This window comes from Cyprinus carpio, chromosome B23 (genome assembly GCF_018340385.1).
Source record: "Cyprinus carpio isolate SPL01 chromosome B23, ASM1834038v1, whole genome shotgun sequence".
NCBI classification, from domain to species: domain Eukaryota; kingdom Metazoa; phylum Chordata; class Actinopteri; order Cypriniformes; family Cyprinidae; genus Cyprinus; species Cyprinus carpio.
Genome location: NC_056619.1, coordinates 12,219,641 through 12,238,994, shown reverse-complemented (window position 1 = coordinate 12,238,994; position 19,354 = coordinate 12,219,641). Strand labels below are relative to the sequence as shown.

General features: G+C 38.6%; 1 protein-coding gene and 1 pseudogene across 1 annotated transcript; one reads left to right on the top strand and one right to left on the bottom strand.

Moving 5' to 3' along the window:
• Positions 1-4,894: 4,894 nt before the first annotated feature.
• Positions 4,895-12,577, bottom strand: LOC109088165 (annotated as a pseudogene).
• On the top strand, positions 12,210-18,385 carry LOC109088208 (constitutive coactivator of PPAR-gamma-like protein 2). Its single transcript, XM_042750717.1, has 10 exons — positions 12,210-13,529; positions 14,871-15,117; positions 15,222-15,304; positions 15,455-15,583; positions 15,685-15,787; positions 16,191-16,264; positions 16,358-16,644; positions 16,739-16,985; positions 17,522-17,693; positions 18,056-18,385. The coding sequence occupies exons 1-10, from the start codon at positions 13,002-13,004 to the stop codon at positions 18,352-18,354; spliced, it is 2,169 nt and encodes a 722-aa protein (XP_042606651.1). The 5' UTR covers positions 12,210-13,001; the 3' UTR covers positions 18,355-18,385.
• Positions 18,386-19,354: the final 969 nt, after the last annotated feature.

Genomic DNA, 19,354 nt, shown 5'->3' with positions numbered 1-19,354 from the left:
TGAGTAATCGCTCTGTAAGGCAGTCACTTATTTCATTCTCGAACAAATCAATGTTTTGAATGAATCAGCTTATTAAATGATTGAATGAATCACTTTGTAAGGCAGTCATTTATTTGGTTCCTGCATGAACCAATGTTTTTGAACAAATCAATTGAGTAAATTATTGAATAAATCACACAGAAAGACAATCAGTTATTTCATTCCTGAATGAATCAGTGTTCTTGAACAAATCTACTGAGTAAATGATTGAATAAATCACTCAGAAAGGCAGTCACTTGTTTAACTTGTGAATGACTCAATGTTTTCAGTTGAGTAATTGATTCTAATAACTCATTAAGACAGTCACGTGCTGCAACCTATTGGTGCGACAATGTAACATGCAGGAAGAGTCACTAAAAAATCCCCACCACAGACAGACAGTCTGTCTGGAACACACCAACACAGACAAGCATAGTTACGCAAACAGTGAACAATCCCAGTGCTGTTGTTAGACAGTTATATCAGCGCTCTTGGAATGCAGCTCAGCCAGTTAAATTTGAGGACCAGAACAAACTATTGTATAATGGTGCACTTATTAAAAATAATGGTAGATTGACCTGCTAAGGTCAAAAACTCTGCCACAAAGGCCAGTGCACCCTGTTTACCTAAGACACCCTGGTAACTCTAAACACATGCATTGCCCACATACAGAACATGCACACGGTGAGCACAGCATTCACAGTGACATAACCGTGAGATGTCTGCCAAACATATGTTTAGAGATGATCACACATTCCAGGGGTGTCATGCACCTATTTTTCGCTCAGCTCTCTACTTTCTCCCTCTGTTTTAATGGCCACTTCTGATATATTCTGTCTGCCCTTCATTGTTTCTCACTCTCCCTGTAGAGATGTGGTTCGACAGGTGTCAGCGCACAGCTGCCAGTGTGAAACTACAGCCCCTGATATCTGACCCAACTAATGATCCACAACATCTTTCAGTACACGTACCACTCGCACGCACATTCACAGTTCCTTGCTTTGAAATAATAGGCTGGAACTTGAAAAACGATTAAACTCTGCATTAAAACATGAACGAATGTTAAACAGAAGGAGGATGTGGTCATCTGTGAATGAGAGCATGAGTGATTGAGTCACAGATCACTCCTCTGCAGGTTCAGCGAGGTCCAAATCTGTTTCCAGCCGTTGGATTATAAGAGCAGTGCACCTGGTGAGGCTGATGAAGGGGACAGAGGAACGGTGTGGAAAAACGGACAGATGGTGGCAGACATTCTTAGAGAGAGTGGGAAAGAGAGGAAGCCGTGGAAGGAGTGGTGGGGGGATGGGTTGGTTGGAAAAACAGCAGCTGTTTGGCACTGAGGAACAGGACAACATAAGATGCTAAAATGAAAGCGCACAGCCGATGCAATGTTCTTACATAGCAGATCTCACCATAAGGCCTGTTTCACACCGAATGCGAAATGAACAAGTTTATGCTAATATTAACACTTATTCACACTGCCCACGTAACAGAGGAATCCTGGAGAATGGCACAGTAGGTGCTCAATACACTAATGCTATTTACAGTTAAAAGGATAGCTCAACCAAATATGAAAATCCTGTCACGATCCCAGAATTTTCAAGATCACGCATACATTGTGGTACTCTCCAAAATGGTGCCAGGGTGATGCGGAGGAGAAGAATTGCGTTATTTTTGTTTTCTATGCACACTTCAGTATTCTCGTAGCTTCATCAAATTAAGGTTGAACCACTGATGTCACATGGACTATTTTAACAATGTCCTTATATGTTTCTGGGCCTTGAACGTGGTAGTACCCTTGCTGTCTATGGAGGAGCAGAAAGCTCTCGAATTTCATCAAAAATGTCTTAAATTTGTGTTCCGAAGATGAACGAAGGTTTTACAGGTTCAGAACGACATGAGGGTGAGTAATTAATGACAGAATTTTCATTTTTGTGTGAACTATCCCTTTAATCTCATCGCTTTTTTATGAGACTTTGCAACACTCATCATGGCTGCTGTAGGTGAGGAACAGTTGTTCAATTAATGGAGAGAATGATTATGCACATTTTCAGTCTTAAAAAATTGTTTTGCTTGTGTAAAGTTAGCTAAAGTAGTCAATATTATGAGGCAATTTTATCACATTTTATTCTTGACTGAAATATGTTTTACAATTTTCACATTCAGGTAGATAGGAGCTGTATTTGCATTAATGGAAACAGTTGAAATTAAATTGCTGCTTTAATGACTTGCTTTAAAGGGCATGCGTATCAAACCTGTTTTTTTTGACACATGTAGCACACTGAAAAAAAAAAAACAGAGAAAAAATGCTAGGGTTTTATGAAGCAACATAAAAATAAATGGACTGCACTACTCATCCATTGTTTAAAAAACAAATAAATACCAAAATATACACACTGGTGCTGATTCAAGTTAAGCAGTAATCCAGAAATCACTTTATTCTATAGAGGCTAATGTGAAAGACTGGAACGCTCACACTCGCCCCTAATGTTACCATGGAAATAAGCAGTGGCCCTTGTAAGTTCCTGCTGGGGAATTGGGCACCTCCTGCTGTTGTTTCCATCATGGCTGGATCTCTTGCGCACGGCTGCTGATTCTGATCCGGGATGACTGCAGGTCTTGAGGAGGGCAGCCGGTGTCTACACTAATTACTACAGCTTACGAGAACCTGTGCTGAGTAGCGTGATGGACAGCCCGAGAGGGGCAGAGATGTACATGTGGAGTGGAGTGGATGCATACTTGGAAGAGTTAAGAAAAAGCAATAATCAGAGCGGTTACGTGAGCAGCTAGACAGGGTGATCGCTGGCTCCGCTGGGCTTTCAACTGCCCTGCATTTTGGCAACATTTAGGTCAAGACTTCTTCAATTTTTGATGACATTAAGTAGCTGCGTCGATGTAAATGTGAGGGTAAAGAAAGGTATTAAATCACAAATGCTGGTTCGCTTTTGGACAGAAAGTGGGAAAAAGGCCAGCCTAGATTATAATCATATACCCTTAAATTGCTGAAAGACAAAAAATTTTAAAATCTGCATGTGAATTTTGTAAGTAGACTTGATTGGGGGAGGTGAGAAATGAAATGCAGTATGTATATAAATGAGACCAATATGTTTTCTTAGATTAATTATAATGTTAACTTTTTAACTTTAACTTTTTTAAACATTTATTATTTAGATGGTTTTTATTGGGCTCAGGGGAACATGGTTATTGGTTAAAATTTAAGGTACCCAAATACTATTTATGTTAACTTATAAGTACTTATTTTTTTAAATATGGATGAAAGTGGTGTTTTAAGGGATAATCAATGAGTTCAACAGATTAAACTGTACTATGGTTTTTCTTCACATCTAAAAACATTCCTGATAAAGTGTATTTTCCATGGTTCTTCGGACAAAAAACATATCTCCCATTAAATAATATTAAATACGGTGAGTAACCTGACTAGTTGGCCATTTTCACAAAACATTCCTGATTTTTTCCCCCCTGTGACTGTTTGAATTGTATGTCCAGGGTACAGACAGAAGAAAGGAGGAAAACAGAACAATCCTCTGAGAAAAGTAATGAAACTGCCATCCTCAGCACTTAAAAACTGAGAGACCGGCTGTTTTGGAGAGCCCTCTTCAGTTGGAATATGTCTTGTTTTTGAAAGCACAGTTACAGACAGCAAAATTACTTTTGGCCCTTTTCTGTTTGATTCGAGCTGTTTTTCTCTGCGTTGCTGGAGCTGAGATGCTGAAGCTGTTTTTCTCATTTTACTTCAGGCCTACTTCAGTACTCTGTTGTATATTACTAGCAAAGCGATCATAACGGCTGAGGGAACGTATGTGTGATCAACAGAAAAACGAAATCAGTATAACCCTGCTAAGGTCTTCGTTCTTAATTTTTCCTTCCTTTTCACTCCTTTTTTGACATTCCATCACTTTCCTTTTCATCGCCCTCTCGCTGGCAATAGCAAACTGTCTTTTTTCCACTCAATTGCTCTTTCATCAAGAGAGCGCTCTTACATTGATTTAATAACCACGGGGTGATATTAGTTCCTTTAAAGACTTTCTCTCCTTTGATGGATCTTTTTCTCATCTGACCTTTTTGTTTCTCCTGCTTACAATTATTTGAACTCCTGCAGGTCAAAAATAAGTGTTGCTGCTTGTCAAAGCTCACTAGTTCAGCCAAACTTTGAGTAATTTCCCTTTCTGGGCATCATTCATAAAAACAAAAATGAAAAAATACTTGTACGGTTGGATGAATCAAAAAAATAAATCAACCTCAAAAGAACGGCTGTTATTAATACCAGTCATAACACGACGACTGCCAGAAATCTTTGCACAGCACTTTCACAGGCATGTGTTTTGGACAAGAATCTAAACCCCTTAACTTTTGGTTTCCTAATTCACTGTTGACAGATGTACTTGCGCTCAACATTCCTACAGGATTCATGATGCAAAATAATATCTGATGACTACCAAAGATGGAAACACTCAAATGCCATGTCAAAAGAAATGTATAAATAAAACCTTAGTTTATATTTTAAAGTGTATAAATTAGTGCTCTCAAAGGATTAATCGCATCCAAAACAAATGTTTTTGTTTACATAATATGTGTACTGTGTATATGAATACACAGACATACAGTATATATTTTGAAAATATTTACATGTATACACATTTATATTCTTTTATTATATATAAATAGATTTAATATATAAACATAACCTATTTTTCTTAAATATATACATGCATGTGTTTGTATTTATATATACATAATAAATACACACAGTACACACACACATATATTATAAAAAACTTTTATTTTGGATGCGATTAATCGTTTGACAGCACTAGTATAAATGATCAACTTTTTTCATGAATAATTTTTTCACTAAGAAAAACATTCTAGCACACTCATTACTGCAAACATTCACTTGCGCTGAAAGTAAACATTACATGTAATATATATTCACTTTTTGCACTAAAGCAGTCATAACTTTTTATAGTACTCATAAATAAATGTCACAAAGCATCCAAACTTGATAAAGCTGAAGTGCAGCGTTTTAGTGCCCCCTATTGGAAAATGTTTGTCCATACATCATACTGTCTGTTTCATTTTGAACACGTCTTATGAAGCATGAAGTTTTAGAACATTCATTCATGAAAGTGCTTGGTGCATCATCAGTTAACAACAGGCAATAATTAATAAATTAATAAGATAGAAACTTCAATACAGGACCTGTTGGGTATGAAATAAAATACACAGCAGTCCAGTCCAGTTCAGATAAAGGCCTTAACTCAGCTTGATTATAACGTATAAATAACATCACAAACATCTATACCGCTAGATATATAGATTACCCAAAGAAAAATATACACCATTTCAACACACTAACTTACATCTTTACATTAAAGAATTCACAATGTGTCCTATGTTTCACAAAAGCATTCGATCGTTTTTGTGTTCTCTGTGAGCTAGAGGTGTGTGAGAGGGTCTAGAAGCTGCAGAAATTAAGTTCTGATCTGTTCTGATGTGCGTGGTCCTCCTCTCTGGATCTCCTGCATAATAGACTGGACCACTTTAGATGTAACATCCTGACCTCCCAAGTCAGCAGTGACAAATGACTATACAAGCAGTATGTGTTTAGTAGAGATGTAATACTGCAGACGTGTTACGAGTGGATAAAAGGGTATGGTAAGAGTATGAGCAGTGGATTTGGCTTGTCTTAGGTGAGATGAATTGCTATAGCTGTTTGACATAATGAGCATGTATTGTATGATGCCTGAGTTTCAGACAAATTTTTCAGAACTGCCTTTCGAATCATCTTGGCATATGCACAAAGCCTAGGAAAGAGGAAAGACAGCCCAGACATGAACGGAATAACAATATCTCATGTGTTCTGTAGTCAGTCTAATAGCTGACCAGTACATGCTCTGTTCTTTCTTCGGTCTCAAAAACAGCGTAGTCCTTGCCGTAGTTGACTCCTGGTACTAGACCTGGACCTCCAACAAGTCCAGCGCACACATTGCTCACCACATTTCCATAGAGATTAGGCATCACCATCATGTCAAAATGCTGGGGCTTAGAGACCAGCTACACGAACAAAAACATATTCAAAATATTGGAAACACTTCACTTGAAGCCTTGTAATTATGCATTGTAAAGGTATAATGTACATTGAAATGCATTAGATATTTCACAAAAAATATAAAAAAAAATTAAAAAAAAAAAAAAAAAAATTTTAAAGATTACATATTACATTACACATTACAAATTACAAATGCATAACTTTTTATATTACTTGTTACAATATTTATAAGATCTTGTAATACATAATAAGGTGTTATATACAAGACATAATTAATGCATTAAAAGTCATTTAGAATGCATTATATATAAAGGCTTCAAGTAAAGTGTTATTAAAAGTATTGATATTATATTCTATATATATTCTTTTATTATTTTTCAAAAGCATTTTAGGGACATAAGACGCAAATTATGCTATAATCTCTATATAAAGTGCATCTTTTTAAATTAGGTTTTAATTCGGATTATATTGTCCCTACACAAACAAACCCAAAATAAATTAACAGATAAACTATTTATTATATCATGTAATACATAGAACCCCCCCCCCCCCCAAAAAAAAATACAATAAAATGCACTACCATTCAAATCTTTTAGGATGACAAGTTTTTCAAATAAATTTTTTTAAATGCATTTTCTATTTTAATCCATTTTCAGCATCATTACTCCAGTCTGTAGTGTCACATGATCCTTCAGAAATCATTTTAATATGCTGATTTGCTGCTCAAGAAACATTTCTTATTATATTCAATGTTAAAACAGTAGAGCTGCGTAATATTTTTGTGCAAACTGAAAATTTTTCTCAGGATTCTTAACAAATAGATAGGTCAAGAGAGCATTATTTCTTTGAAATAGAAACCTTTTGTAACAGTATACATGTCTTAACTGTCAGTTCCAAACAGTTTAATGCATCTTTGCTGTATAAAAGTATTAGTTTATTTTAAAAAAATCTAACTGACCCCAAACTTTTGGACTGTAGTGTATCATGTACTTTTGTAGTTCACCATTGATCTACCTGCATGGTGGTGTTGTCCACGATCATGCTATCAAATGTGATATCAGGACATCCAGCCGCCACCTCTTTACAGCACTGCAAGAAAAGGCCATCGCCAAGTTTCCTATGGAGCACAGGAAAAACAATACTAAACTAATTTGAACCTGTACCACAGGAATCCAATATTTCAGCAAGATATATGCAGACGTGTTTTCGTCTAGTGATTTTGGCTGAAAGTAAAGCAGAGGTTAGTAAGAAGGGTCCCTCACATGATATTAGCTTTATGTACTTGCAGTGACCTTGCGGCGACCTTTCTCTCTGGCCAAGTTAAAGGCATACTCAGCGATCCGCAATGAATTCACACGTGTTATGATCTTCAGACTCTCCACCACCCCGGGAACATTCTGGAAGAGAGGAGATTTAAACTTGAGGAATGAGTGTAATTGGTGTCCTTAAACCATAAGAGACCCAAACACACGGACCTCGTGCTCCAAGCTGCTGTACTCTCCTTCTTTATTCTCCCTAATGATGATCACATCAATGTCTTTGTGATGGGTCGGGACTCCAGGAAGAGATTGACAGTGCATGACATTAGCATACAGGTCTAAAGATGTGCTGTCAGAGAGGTAAACCAGTCATATAAATGAACCCTCTGGATTTACCACAGACAATCAAGTAAAGAAAAAACAAATCCAAGATGTCTTACCGAAGCAAATTGTTCCTGGATTTATGAGATGGAGGAAGGTTGTGATTAGTCTCTATGTTACCTGTGAAATAATCTTGATTTATACACTGCAATTTAATGGAATAGTTCACCCAAAAATGAAAACTTGCTGAAAATTTACTCATCCTCAGGCTATTCAAGATATAGATGATGTATTAGAAACAAATCCATCATTAAAGGGATATTTCATCCCAAAATGAAAATTTTGTCATTATTCACTCACCCCCATGTCGTTCCAAACCCGTGAAAGCTCTGTTTGTTCTCTTAACACAATTTAAGATATTTTGGATGAAAACCTGGAGGCTTGATACTGCTCCATAGACTGCCAATTAAATAGCAGTGTGAAGGTCCATAAAAGGTATGAAAGTCGTCGTCAGAATACTCCATCTGCCATCTGATGTGCAATCTGGGTTATATGAAGCGATGGGAACACTTTTTGTAAGGGAAGAAAACAAAAATAACAACTTTATTCAATATTTCCTTTGTCAACAGTCTCCTCTGTGTCTATCCATATCACTGTATGCTGTGTATGCTCTTCTGTGTCATCAGTGCCACAAGGATTTGCTGTTTTCTTTCAAATCAAAGCTAAATACACATAGAAACAGCACATCCTTGTGGCGCAGATGAGAAGAAGTGCATACACAGCATACAGTGATAATGAGAGACACAAAGGAGACTGTTGTCACTGTTTATTTATTTGGCAGTCTATGGAACAGTATCAAGCCTCCTGGTTTTCATCCAAAATATCTTAAATTGTGTTCCGAAGACGAACGGCGCTTTTACGGGTTTGGAACGACATGGGGGTAAGTGAATAATGGCATTTTAACTTTAAACCCTCACTTCTCGCCAAAATACAAGTCCATAATTCATAATAATGCTTCCTCAAGTGACTAAGTCTATGCCCTGTTGATCAAAATCAAGCGATATATTTGTTTAGACCTGTTTTGTATTGTTTTCGCTTGTAGACGGTGCTTGATCTGTGCATATTTCTCTCCTGATTCAGACGAGATGACATTTCGGCCAGAAGTAACGGTTGGTTAAAATACCTTGATGATGGATTTGTTTATTACAGATACGCAGCTTTTCACTTCAAAAGATGATTTAAATTAATACTGATTTTGAGATTTGCTAAAGATTTAACAGTATTATTAAATTATTAGTGCTTTTAAAGGTTTACTTTAAGTGACTTAGTTATATGATGACAAAGGTCATTTTAGTGTAAAATTAGAGGTAATGAACAATGAAGTATCCAATGTCAACCGATAACTGATATGGTACCAATATATTTATACACCTAATATGCAGCAAACATTTCTATTGTTTATTGATGTCATCCTCAGAGGAAGCAGACGAATCCACCCTGACAATCTCAAAATCCACAGGCACACAGCAGAATCTGTGAACATTATAGAATGACAAAAATATAAGCTCATCTTTGGTGTTTTCTGGTGAAGTCTGTTTATAGCGAGCTTCATCTTCAAACCTGAAAATCTCTCTGACGTGGTTCAGCAGTTCTGGTCCAATACCATCACCAGGGACCAAAGTCACCGTGTGTCTGCCTCCATATTCAGCAGGAGGAGGCTGATGGGTAAAGATGCAAAACAGACCATTGACAAAAGAAGGGCAAAGGTCAAGCTCACAATATGAAGTCAAATCTCAAGTACAATAAATATTTTTATTCAGCTGCTATTAAATTGCCATGCTGAGAGTAATGCATTAAAATACAACACTAGTGTTTTATATTCTAGCGAAACTCTGAACCAAATACCTGAAAGCAACTTTGTTGATGTTGATGTATCGAAATATCGCTTACACAAATCAGCTTACAAGCACAGGAGAGATTTATTTAAGATATTATATTAACTACAATGAAGATGTTACCCAAAGTACAGTATATTACAGGCCCTAAATTTAAGTAATTTCAGATGAATAGAGAGAGGGAGTGAGGTGACAGTAAGGGGCTGCAGGAAAAGATAAGTCATGCTGTAATTAGTTTTCATTAAGTAAATCATCGAATGTAGGGCAGGGTCAAACATTATCATAATCATTATCATAAATCAAGACTTCAGCCCAAACTTACAGTATATGAAGACTTCTTCATATTCATTAATTCATTATTATAACAGAGAAAAGAAAAATTTACTAATCAGTGTTCATTTTAGCTGATCCTTCATAAAATAACTAATTCCAAACTGCTTTATAATTTGAAACATAGCATGAAAAAAGTCTAAAATATCTCAATAAACGCATTGATGACACCTGTAGCACCTTTAAGTAACTAAATGCGCTTGACATTTGCTGACTGATATTAGAAGTGAAGTGACATACAGCCAAGTATGGTGACCCATACTCAGAATTCTTCATCTAAAACAAACAAATCCAAAACACACACAAACAAACAAACAAACACACACACATCGTGAACACACACCCGGAGCAGTGGGCAGCCATTTATGCTGCGGCGCCCGGGGAGCAGTTGGGGGTTTGGTGCCTCGCTCAAGGGCACCTCAGTGGCGGTATTGCCAGCCCGAGACTCGAACCCAACAACCCTAGGGTTAGGAGTCAAACTCTCTAACCACTAGGTCACGACTTCCCCCAGAAGCGGGGGCTTACGTTGTTTGTGGAGCTCTTTAGTCCGGTCCATGGCTGCAGACGCGTTGAGAAGAGGACGAGCCCTGATCTCGCTGCTATGGACATTTTGGATTGCGGCTCCAGCATTAGCAAACAAACCGAAATAAGTGCCGCCGTGCGCTCTGTTTGAACTATACAGTCTATGGCTTGAACCAGCAGCCCTGTTTCATTATCAGCTGACACAAAACTCAGAAATTAACTTTTATAAGCAAACATTTTTACTTTGGCGCGCTCTAGTGTCATTTATGTGTATATTTTTGTTGTTGTTGTTGTTGTTGTTGTTGAGGTGTGCAGACATGACGTCAGTTTGTACGCCAACCCGTTCACCATGGGTTTTTGTTTTTAGAATAACGTTTTTCGATCCACTTTTACATTTTGTACTACAACATAAATTACATACAGTCATAGCACTAACATTTTAAGTGAATTTGGTAACATGTTGCTACAAAAGGACTACAACTACCAAAAGGATGTGCATTTATGTGATGATTCAGACGACCGTTGTTGTAGTCCTTGTTGTAAGAAATTATTTTCTAAATTACTTGTAAAGTAGGCCTAGTTGTGATAATTTTCATTCAAAATAAGACATTGTCTTATGAACATCTTTGCTATTTTGTGATGTTTAAAATGATAGAACACTATTTTCAAGAACAGAATGTCCCTTTCCTTATTTTACACAGAAAAAAAAATGCATTTGTTGCATTTAATTCCGAAGGGAGATACAGGCCTATTTGAAACCCTGTACCATACATCTGTAAAAAAGGGATTAAAAAAAAGTTTTAATGCCATGTTCTCTCGAACATATATTGGTCGTCATATATATGAAGACCCATTTGTTTTAATATGATATATGTAAAAAATAATGATAAAATTTTAGTAAATGTATTGAAAATGTTGTGGTACTAATAACTTTTACCTGACAGCCCTGAAATAGGCCTAAATTTCTAAGATTATTTATTATTTTTCCTTCTATCAACTGCAGAGCCCCTGGTATCCTCTTGTGATTCACCAGTGCTAAATGGTTTATTCCCACACTAAAAAAAAAAACCACAGACACAGATATTAAAAAGATATATCACACAAAAAAAAAAAAAATTTGGGTGAAAACCAAACCGTTGCAGTCTGTCAGTCTTATAATGGAAGTGGATGGGAATAACGGCTAAAACATACAATAAAACAAACAAACAAACAAAAAAACATACACAAACAAATTAAACCCTGTGGCTCGTGATGATACATTGATGTATAAAGACACAAAATGATTGGTCTGTGCAAGAAACTGAACAGTATTTATATAGTTTTTTTTTTTTTACTTCTGAACCATTAAATACAATCTCTGAAATGGACCACTGACACTCCTAATTGAGATCTGCCATAAAGCAAGAAGAATAATACTCCCAACACACCTGATCCGAGACTTATAAGTGCATAAGACTGCAACGGTTTGAGTTAAAAAATCTTCGTTTGTGTTCTACTGAAGAAACAAAGTCAAACACAACCTTTAACCCCTACAAAAAAACAAATAAAAAACAAATACAATCAAACTGGTGAACTATCCCTTTAATCTAGCTTTTCCAGCTGAACCAATTTTCCCTATAAACTTTTGAATGAACCGTTCCTTTAGGATATGGCATGCCACGAGTCTGTCACTTTACTGTACTGGTAGTTGTAGTCTTTTACTCTATAATCCAGATACCTTCTCAGTCAGAAAAAACTACATCCCCCAGGCACCAGGCTCATCGCTCCTCCCACTTTCCTCAGCTCGCCCGCCCTCCCACTTTCTGTCGGTCCGCGGGGAAGTCGCAAGATGGCCGACGTCGCATGAAAGTATGTTCCTCTCCTCAACATGAAGTCGTGAGTGAGCCAGAGAGCGAGGGAGCTTACGTCGGGCTTTTGTTTTTGTTTTATTTTAGTTGTTTTACTTTATTTTCCCCTTAATTATTCATCCCATTCCGAATCGCGGCAGCCCCCGATTTGTCTCGACTAGTTTGACGCGTCAATCACGCCGGGACCTCGGCTAGCTGGCTAACTGCGCGAGCTAGTGTGTTAGCCACAAACTGTAGCTCTTATAACTGTTAACATCACAGTACATACTGTATTCACTAGCAGCTGGAGTTCGTTTTGAATCACCTAACGGTCATGTTGGATAGCAACGGCGTAGTTGTTGTTTAGTTTGCAGCTAGAAAGCTTACAAATAGGAATTTTGATGTTACCAACACTGTCGACATCTTAACTGTAGCGTGCGCGCCGTTATTCTCCATCGTTACGCTGCACACCGTGCAACACCGTAAATGATCAAAACAGAGAGACTGTAGCGGGATTATACTACCGACACAGTAAGGAATGGACGCAGATTGCATTTACATGACCAAACCTAAAAAATAGCCACGCGTATCTGGAATTTTACAGGGGGTCGTTCAGCACTTGTACTTGTGGGATAATTTACCGTTACCAGACATTTCAGCTATTTAGTTATCCAACTACAACCGGACAGATCTAGTTCTGACCGCACAACCTAGAAATCAACTTCTTAAGATTCATCCATCTCAAGCGCTTTGACAGAACATGGGAGTGCAGGGGTTTCAGGAGTATTTGGAGAAGCGCTGCCCCGGGGCGGCAGTTCCAGTAGATCTTCTCAAGCTCGCGCGAACCGCAGGCCGTCAGCCCCCACACCACCATCACCACCACCACCACCACCACCACTATCCCCATCACCCCAGCTCGCTGCCTCCGCCTCCCCCGCCAGCGCGCATTCTGGTCGACGCAGACTCCGGCCTTCAGCGGCTCTACGGGGGATACCAGACCGACTGGGTCTGTGGAGGCGAGTGGAATGCAATGCTCGGCTATCTGGCGGCGCTCTCCCAGGCCTGTCTGTACCAAGGCGGACTGGAGCTGGTGGTGGTTTTTAACGGTACACTTGGGAAGGATCGCTGGCCGGAGTGGGCGCGACGGGCGCAGGGGCAGCGACAGACCGCACAGCTCATCGTCAACCACGTCGGGAGCAAGGCGACGCCTCCTCCGCGGGCCTGGTTCCTGCCCCCGGCCTGCCTGAGCCACTGTGTCCGCCTCGCCATGTTCCGATTCCGCGTGCGGGTGAGTGGCCTGATGCCCTCCTCGAGAGGATCTGTGGATTGCCATGTCCTTTTAGCAGCTTCTTACTTATTTACATTTTAACGTAGAGAGTTTAATCCAATTTGTGCTGCAAGTTTCATTGTAAAAGTGTTGGCAAAGCAAGTCAAATGATCTTCAAAATCATCCATTTTCATTAAACTGTAATTTTAAAAGTGCACTCTTCCCTCATTATAGTTTTACACGTAATGCCGTGATTCATATTTTGAAAATGTTTACAATGATGTACAGGTGAGACTAATAAAAGCTGTTTTGTTTCACATGGAGTGGGTCTCCTCGTGAAGGCTGCCATGTTATGATCACGTGACTAGGCAAATGCTTTTTGATTTATCTTGGTAACTCTCTGACACTTTTGTTTGAGGAATAAGTTAATCATAGCTGACAGTCAATTTCGGATTTCTAGCTAATGTGTGTTATAAGGTTGTCACAGTACTGGAATTTATAACTTTGATACAGCAACTAGGAAAATATTGATATTCAACGTAACTCACTACATTTTGACACTACATGGAAAAATGGCTACAACTCTTTCCCGCACCATTCAGTGTTTTCTTATCAACTGAAACTGATGTCAACTGATGTCCGAGATGCATCAAGCCTGATGGCTCTAAGTTTATATATCAATAACTTTACTAGTTTTATTATTTCTAAGAAAATTACAGTACGAGTAGTAATACAACTGCACTGTAAAGTAAAAAAAAAAAAAATTAATTGAACACTTCTTAAACAGTATATGAATTAAAGTATCGGTGACCACAGGTTTACATATGCTTCTCATTAGAAATTTGTGTGAAGTGCTGTGATTTATGTCTACAAAATTGTTGGAAATTATGTAGATGTGAAAAAACTGAGTACCTGGCAGTGTCTGTTGTGTTACAAAGTAAATGTTAAACTCATAGCACAGAGATGGAGCTCGCTGCATTTTCTTTGAACTGAGCCGCTCGCGTGAAATAACACAGTGATGCACTTCACTTTGAAACATGCAGCGATTTATATATTTATTTAATTAAAATACACACTGCTGTTTGTGTCACCTTGATGTCAGAGCTGGGACCAGTGTATCAGTGCTGCAGAAAATGAGTGTTGCAATTGTTTCAAATATTCAGAATCAATATGTATAAAAAAAATGTAATTTGACAACACTAATGTGTTAGTATAAACCCAAGATGAATGCCACATCAGCCAGAAAAGTAGGATAACTGAGTGCACCTTTAAGCTGGATGGTCAAAGTGCTGTTTGATCAGAGCTTGTTTATCAGCAGATCACAAGAATACATGGTCTCCTTCCACCCTGCTTGTGTTGTAGGTGGTGCAGACCCTGGAGGACCACCATCAGGAGGTGCTATCCCTGTACAGAGACTACGGTTTTCAGGGTCTGATTGCACAGGACTCAGAGTTTGCGCTATGCAACGTTCCGACCTATTTCAGCTCCCACGCTCTCAAGCTCTCCTGGAATGGCAAGAATCTGACCACGCACCAGTACCTGCTATCAGAGGCGGCTCGCCAGCTCGGCCTCAAGACCCAGCACCTGCCCATCTTTGCTGCTCTTCTTGGTAAGTGACACCACAGGTTTTTTAAGTCAAGGATGTGACTTTGCTTTTTTCCGTACATTGTTTGGTTCTAAATGTGGGTCTTCAAAAAAAAAAAAAAAAAACAGGTAACCACATTCTGCCAGATGAAGACTTGGCTGCCTTTCATTGGAGTCTGCTAGGCCCAGAACACCCTCTTGCCTCACTAAAGGTTCTTGTACAATTCGTCATTTCACACAGATATTTTCATTCTTCCATAATTGTAATTGAGGATACAGACTTAAGCATCCTTGAGCATCAGTTTTTTTCAATGCAACCCATTCTTTTAACTTCATTCTTTGTTTTTCTTCTCTCTGTTCAGGTAAGGGCTCATCAGTTAGTGCTCCCTCCATGTGAGGTTGTTATTAAGGCTGTATCTGAGTATGTGGCATCCATCAAAGATCTTGGGAATTTAGATTCGGTGGCCAAGGATGTTTTCAAGCAGTCACAGGTGAAGCATGGCTGTGTTAACATATGCATTTTCATGTACTACTTTACCTTCATCATAAGTTCATCATAACATGGAGACTTAAAAAAATTTCTAACCTCCAGTCACAAACTGAAGATAAAATTGAGAGGTTTAAGAAGGCAGTGGAATACTTTTCAGCGGCCAGTAAACCAAGACCTCTCTCCATGGGACCGTCTCCTTATCTCTGTAGGTATAACGTGGTGTTTACATACACTAACCTTCAAAGTTTGGGATCAGCAGGGTTTTTTTTTTTCTCCCTTGCTTGATCACCAAATCAACATATTAGAATGATTTCTGAAGTATCACTAAAGACTGGAGTTATGATGCTGCAAATTCTGCTTTGCATCAAAGGAATAATTTGTTTTAAAATATAGTTAAATAGAGAACACTTTTAAATTTCAACAGTATCTCATAATATAAATGTTTTTGCTGTATTTTTGATCAAATGCAGACCCCTTACAGACCCCAAACCTTTGAACAGAGTATGTTTATTTTCCACTGTTTAGCTTTCAGAAGCCATACAATAAACTGACATCAATCAGATTATACTCGCACAATATGAATTTGGTTTCCCTGACTCTTCTTTCAGTTCCTGGCTTTGGGCCTAGTCAGTTTAGTGGACCTCCAGGCCACATGGGGGCAATGCAGCCTGTAAAAGCTCAGGTAATTTTTTACTAAAGAAGTGTAGTGCTTCAAATCATGTTTATTTTCCCGAAACTGATTTCAGCCAATCTTTTTTTTTGCTGTTCTCCACAGTTTGGTCCACCCCAGGTGTCAGGTGTTAAGGTGCCTTATCCAGGTGGGCTCTACGGACCCAGCCTTGCCACTGGTCCAGCCCTTTTATGCCAGAACCCAACTCAGCCTCTGCAGGACTGTAATGATTCACTAGTTGGGAAAATGGGCTTTGCTGATTGGTCTGCTCCATATGATTCCACTCAAGGTGGCAACCGACAGCCCAATCATCACACTGCTGCTCCTACAGGCCCCTCCCCCTCATCATCTTCGTCTTCAGATGGGGAGGAGCAAAATGACACCAGCACTAAGTGAGTTTATATTGTACAGAATCTGTTCATTGTGTTGTGTACTTGCAAGCAATCTGCTATTCAGAGCAAAATGAATATTAATTTTCTGTCGTAGTCATTTGGCTGACAAGTCTACAAGATGGGAAGATCCCAGTGGACGGGGGGGCAGTGGCTCTGGGGACGGGCACCATGGTAACGGAAGTGGGCCGTCCATTCCATCATTGCTGTCCATGCCAACACGGAGTCACATGGACATCACAACTCCACCCCTTCCACAGGTCAGTGCCGAGGTGCTGAGAGTGGCAGAACACAGACACAGAAGAGGACTCATGTATCCACAGATCTACCACATCCTGACCAAGGTACCACAGTAACACAGCATGTGCTCACAAATAAATGCCATTCTGGTTTCATCCCTAATATTTCTTGCTGCTGAATCTGCAATGGCACAGTTGCAAGTTTTGGAGTTTTTACTTGTAAATGAGTTTTTCCTTTCAGTTTTTTTTAAATGCATTTAAGATCAGTATTTTTACATAGATTTATGTATTTCAAAGTTAATTATAATATTATATAAAATATGTAGTGTATATAATATAACCTTAAATGTTTAAAGGGATGGTTCACCCAGAAATTAAAATTCTGTCATTCACCCTCATGTCATTCCAAGGTCCAGGATGAGACGTGAGGTTGAGTAATTAATGACAGAATTTTTCATTTCTGAGTGAACTATCCCTTTAAATGGGAGTTAAATAATATTATACCAAAATTTGTTTACATTTATGGTGACAAATGCCCTGAAAACTTATTTAATGTATTAAAAAGCATCTAATAATACCTCTCAGAGCTCTTACAATCCTCCCTGTCACTTTTTGTTCTCCCTTCCCTTTCTCTCTCCCAGGGGGAGATGAAGATGCCAGTGTGTATAGAAGACGAGTGCAACCCCGACCTGCCTCCTGCTTCTCTACTTTTCCGTTCTGCCCGCCAGTATGCCTACGGGGTGCTTTTCAGCTTGGCTGAGACCCAGCGGAGGCTGGAGAGACTGGCCATGCGCAAGCGTAGTCCAGTTGACGGTAAGCGTAGACCTTGGTTAGATGAGTCCGTTAAATGGCATACACATTTTGAGTATTGTCACAATACCAAAAAATAAGTTGCTAATTCCAACACCAGGAAACTTTTGAGATTCTCAATTCTGATTTAAGTACCACAGCAAAAATGAATGTGCTGTTCAATGTTAATATTTGGGTTAAATATATACATTTAAGTAAAAACAATGCATCAAAATAAGATAAAAATTATTGTTTTATTAATAATATATGATGAGTAAATATTAATAAACACAAATTGCCAGATAGAAAGTTGTAAGAAGTAAGGAGAAAGAAGGCATCAAAGTAAGATGAAAATGAATCTAAATGTGTCTCATTTAACTCCACAGTGCCTCCAGTGATTGTAAAGGAGTGGTGTGCCAGTAAAGCTAAATCTGCCCTGACCCCAGAGCTCGTTCCAGCCCTGTGTTTCCGCGAGTGGACGTGTCCCAACCTGAGGCGGTTGTGGCTGGGCAGAGCGTCTGAGGACCGTAGCCGCCGTACACGAGCCTTCCTAGCCTGCATGCGCTCTGACTGCCCTGCCCTGCTCAACCCGACCTGTGTGCCATCTCACCTGCTGCTCATGTGCTGCGTGCTCAGGTACCTTGGAGATGACATCATTGGAGACCTGTGTCTCATTGGCCATTGACATTAGAGTGGTTCTTACTAAATGATTTGATAAGTAGATCAGCACTGAACCTGAGGAGCTCTGGGTGTCTTGAGCAGTGTTATGTGTTTACATACATATAAATCATGCAGTCCCCGGGGTCGCATCATTCATCCACATCAACTAGCATGATTCCTTTTTGGCTCAAGCTGTGTCCAACCAGCTCTATGAGCCTGACCAACTTCAGGAACTCAAGGTAACACATTTCTCATTAACTCTGTCACACAGTGACCACCCCCTCCAGCAATTAGGGGTAGCCTTTTTTATTTTATTTTTTGCTGTGCTTGTATTAGAGCAGCACAATTTGAAAAATGTTGTGGTTTATATCAATGTGATTATCTATTATTCTCAATAACTATAAAAACTATTATTAGTAGTATTCTTATTTATTTCTGAATTAAAATATTTGCCAAAATAAAAATACATCACTGTTGACTAATTTCAGAGAGTAAAGTAATACAATAATCATAATGTTATTTTACAAGACAGTTGCAATACTAATATTAATGGCGGTCTTAATTTTTTTAATTTCATCAAACCATCAAGATTTTAATTTGGTAAAAACCACAGGGAGCCCTTAAAACTTATTTTATTGACAACAGCTGGTTTTATAATTACAATTTTAGAAATTTGTTGTGTTCCCAAAATAAACAGATCATCTCTTATATACCAAAAAATACTACAAACTAAGCCTACACAAAAACACAAAAAAGCACACAAACAAACACATACATAAAAAAAAAAAAAATACATACACATATATATATATGTATTAGGTGTGTGTGTGTGTTGGCTGCATCTCAGAGAATGATTGAAAACTAATTAAAGATGTTTATTTCTAATTAAAGATTTATCTATTTATTGAGTTAATACCAGATGGATGGATAGCTGTGGTTTGAGACTAAAGCACATTTGAATGTGTTTGCATGTTCTTATATAACTGTACAGATCCAGATTACAGTAAAAGCAGTGAGAGGCGGGA

Coding starts and splice junctions, on each gene's coding strand:
- LOC109088208 (XM_042750717.1), top strand. CDS start 13,002: ATGGGAGTGCAGGGGTTTCAGGAGTATTTGGAGAAGCGCTGCCCCGGG. Junction 15,788..16,190: donor GGGACCGTCTCCTTATCTCT/GTAGGTATAACG, acceptor CTCTTCTTTCAG/TTCCTGGCTTTGGGCCTAGT. Junction 17,694..18,055: donor CAAGCGTAGTCCAGTTGACG/GTAAGCGTAGAC, acceptor TTAACTCCACAG/TGCCTCCAGTGATTGTAAAG.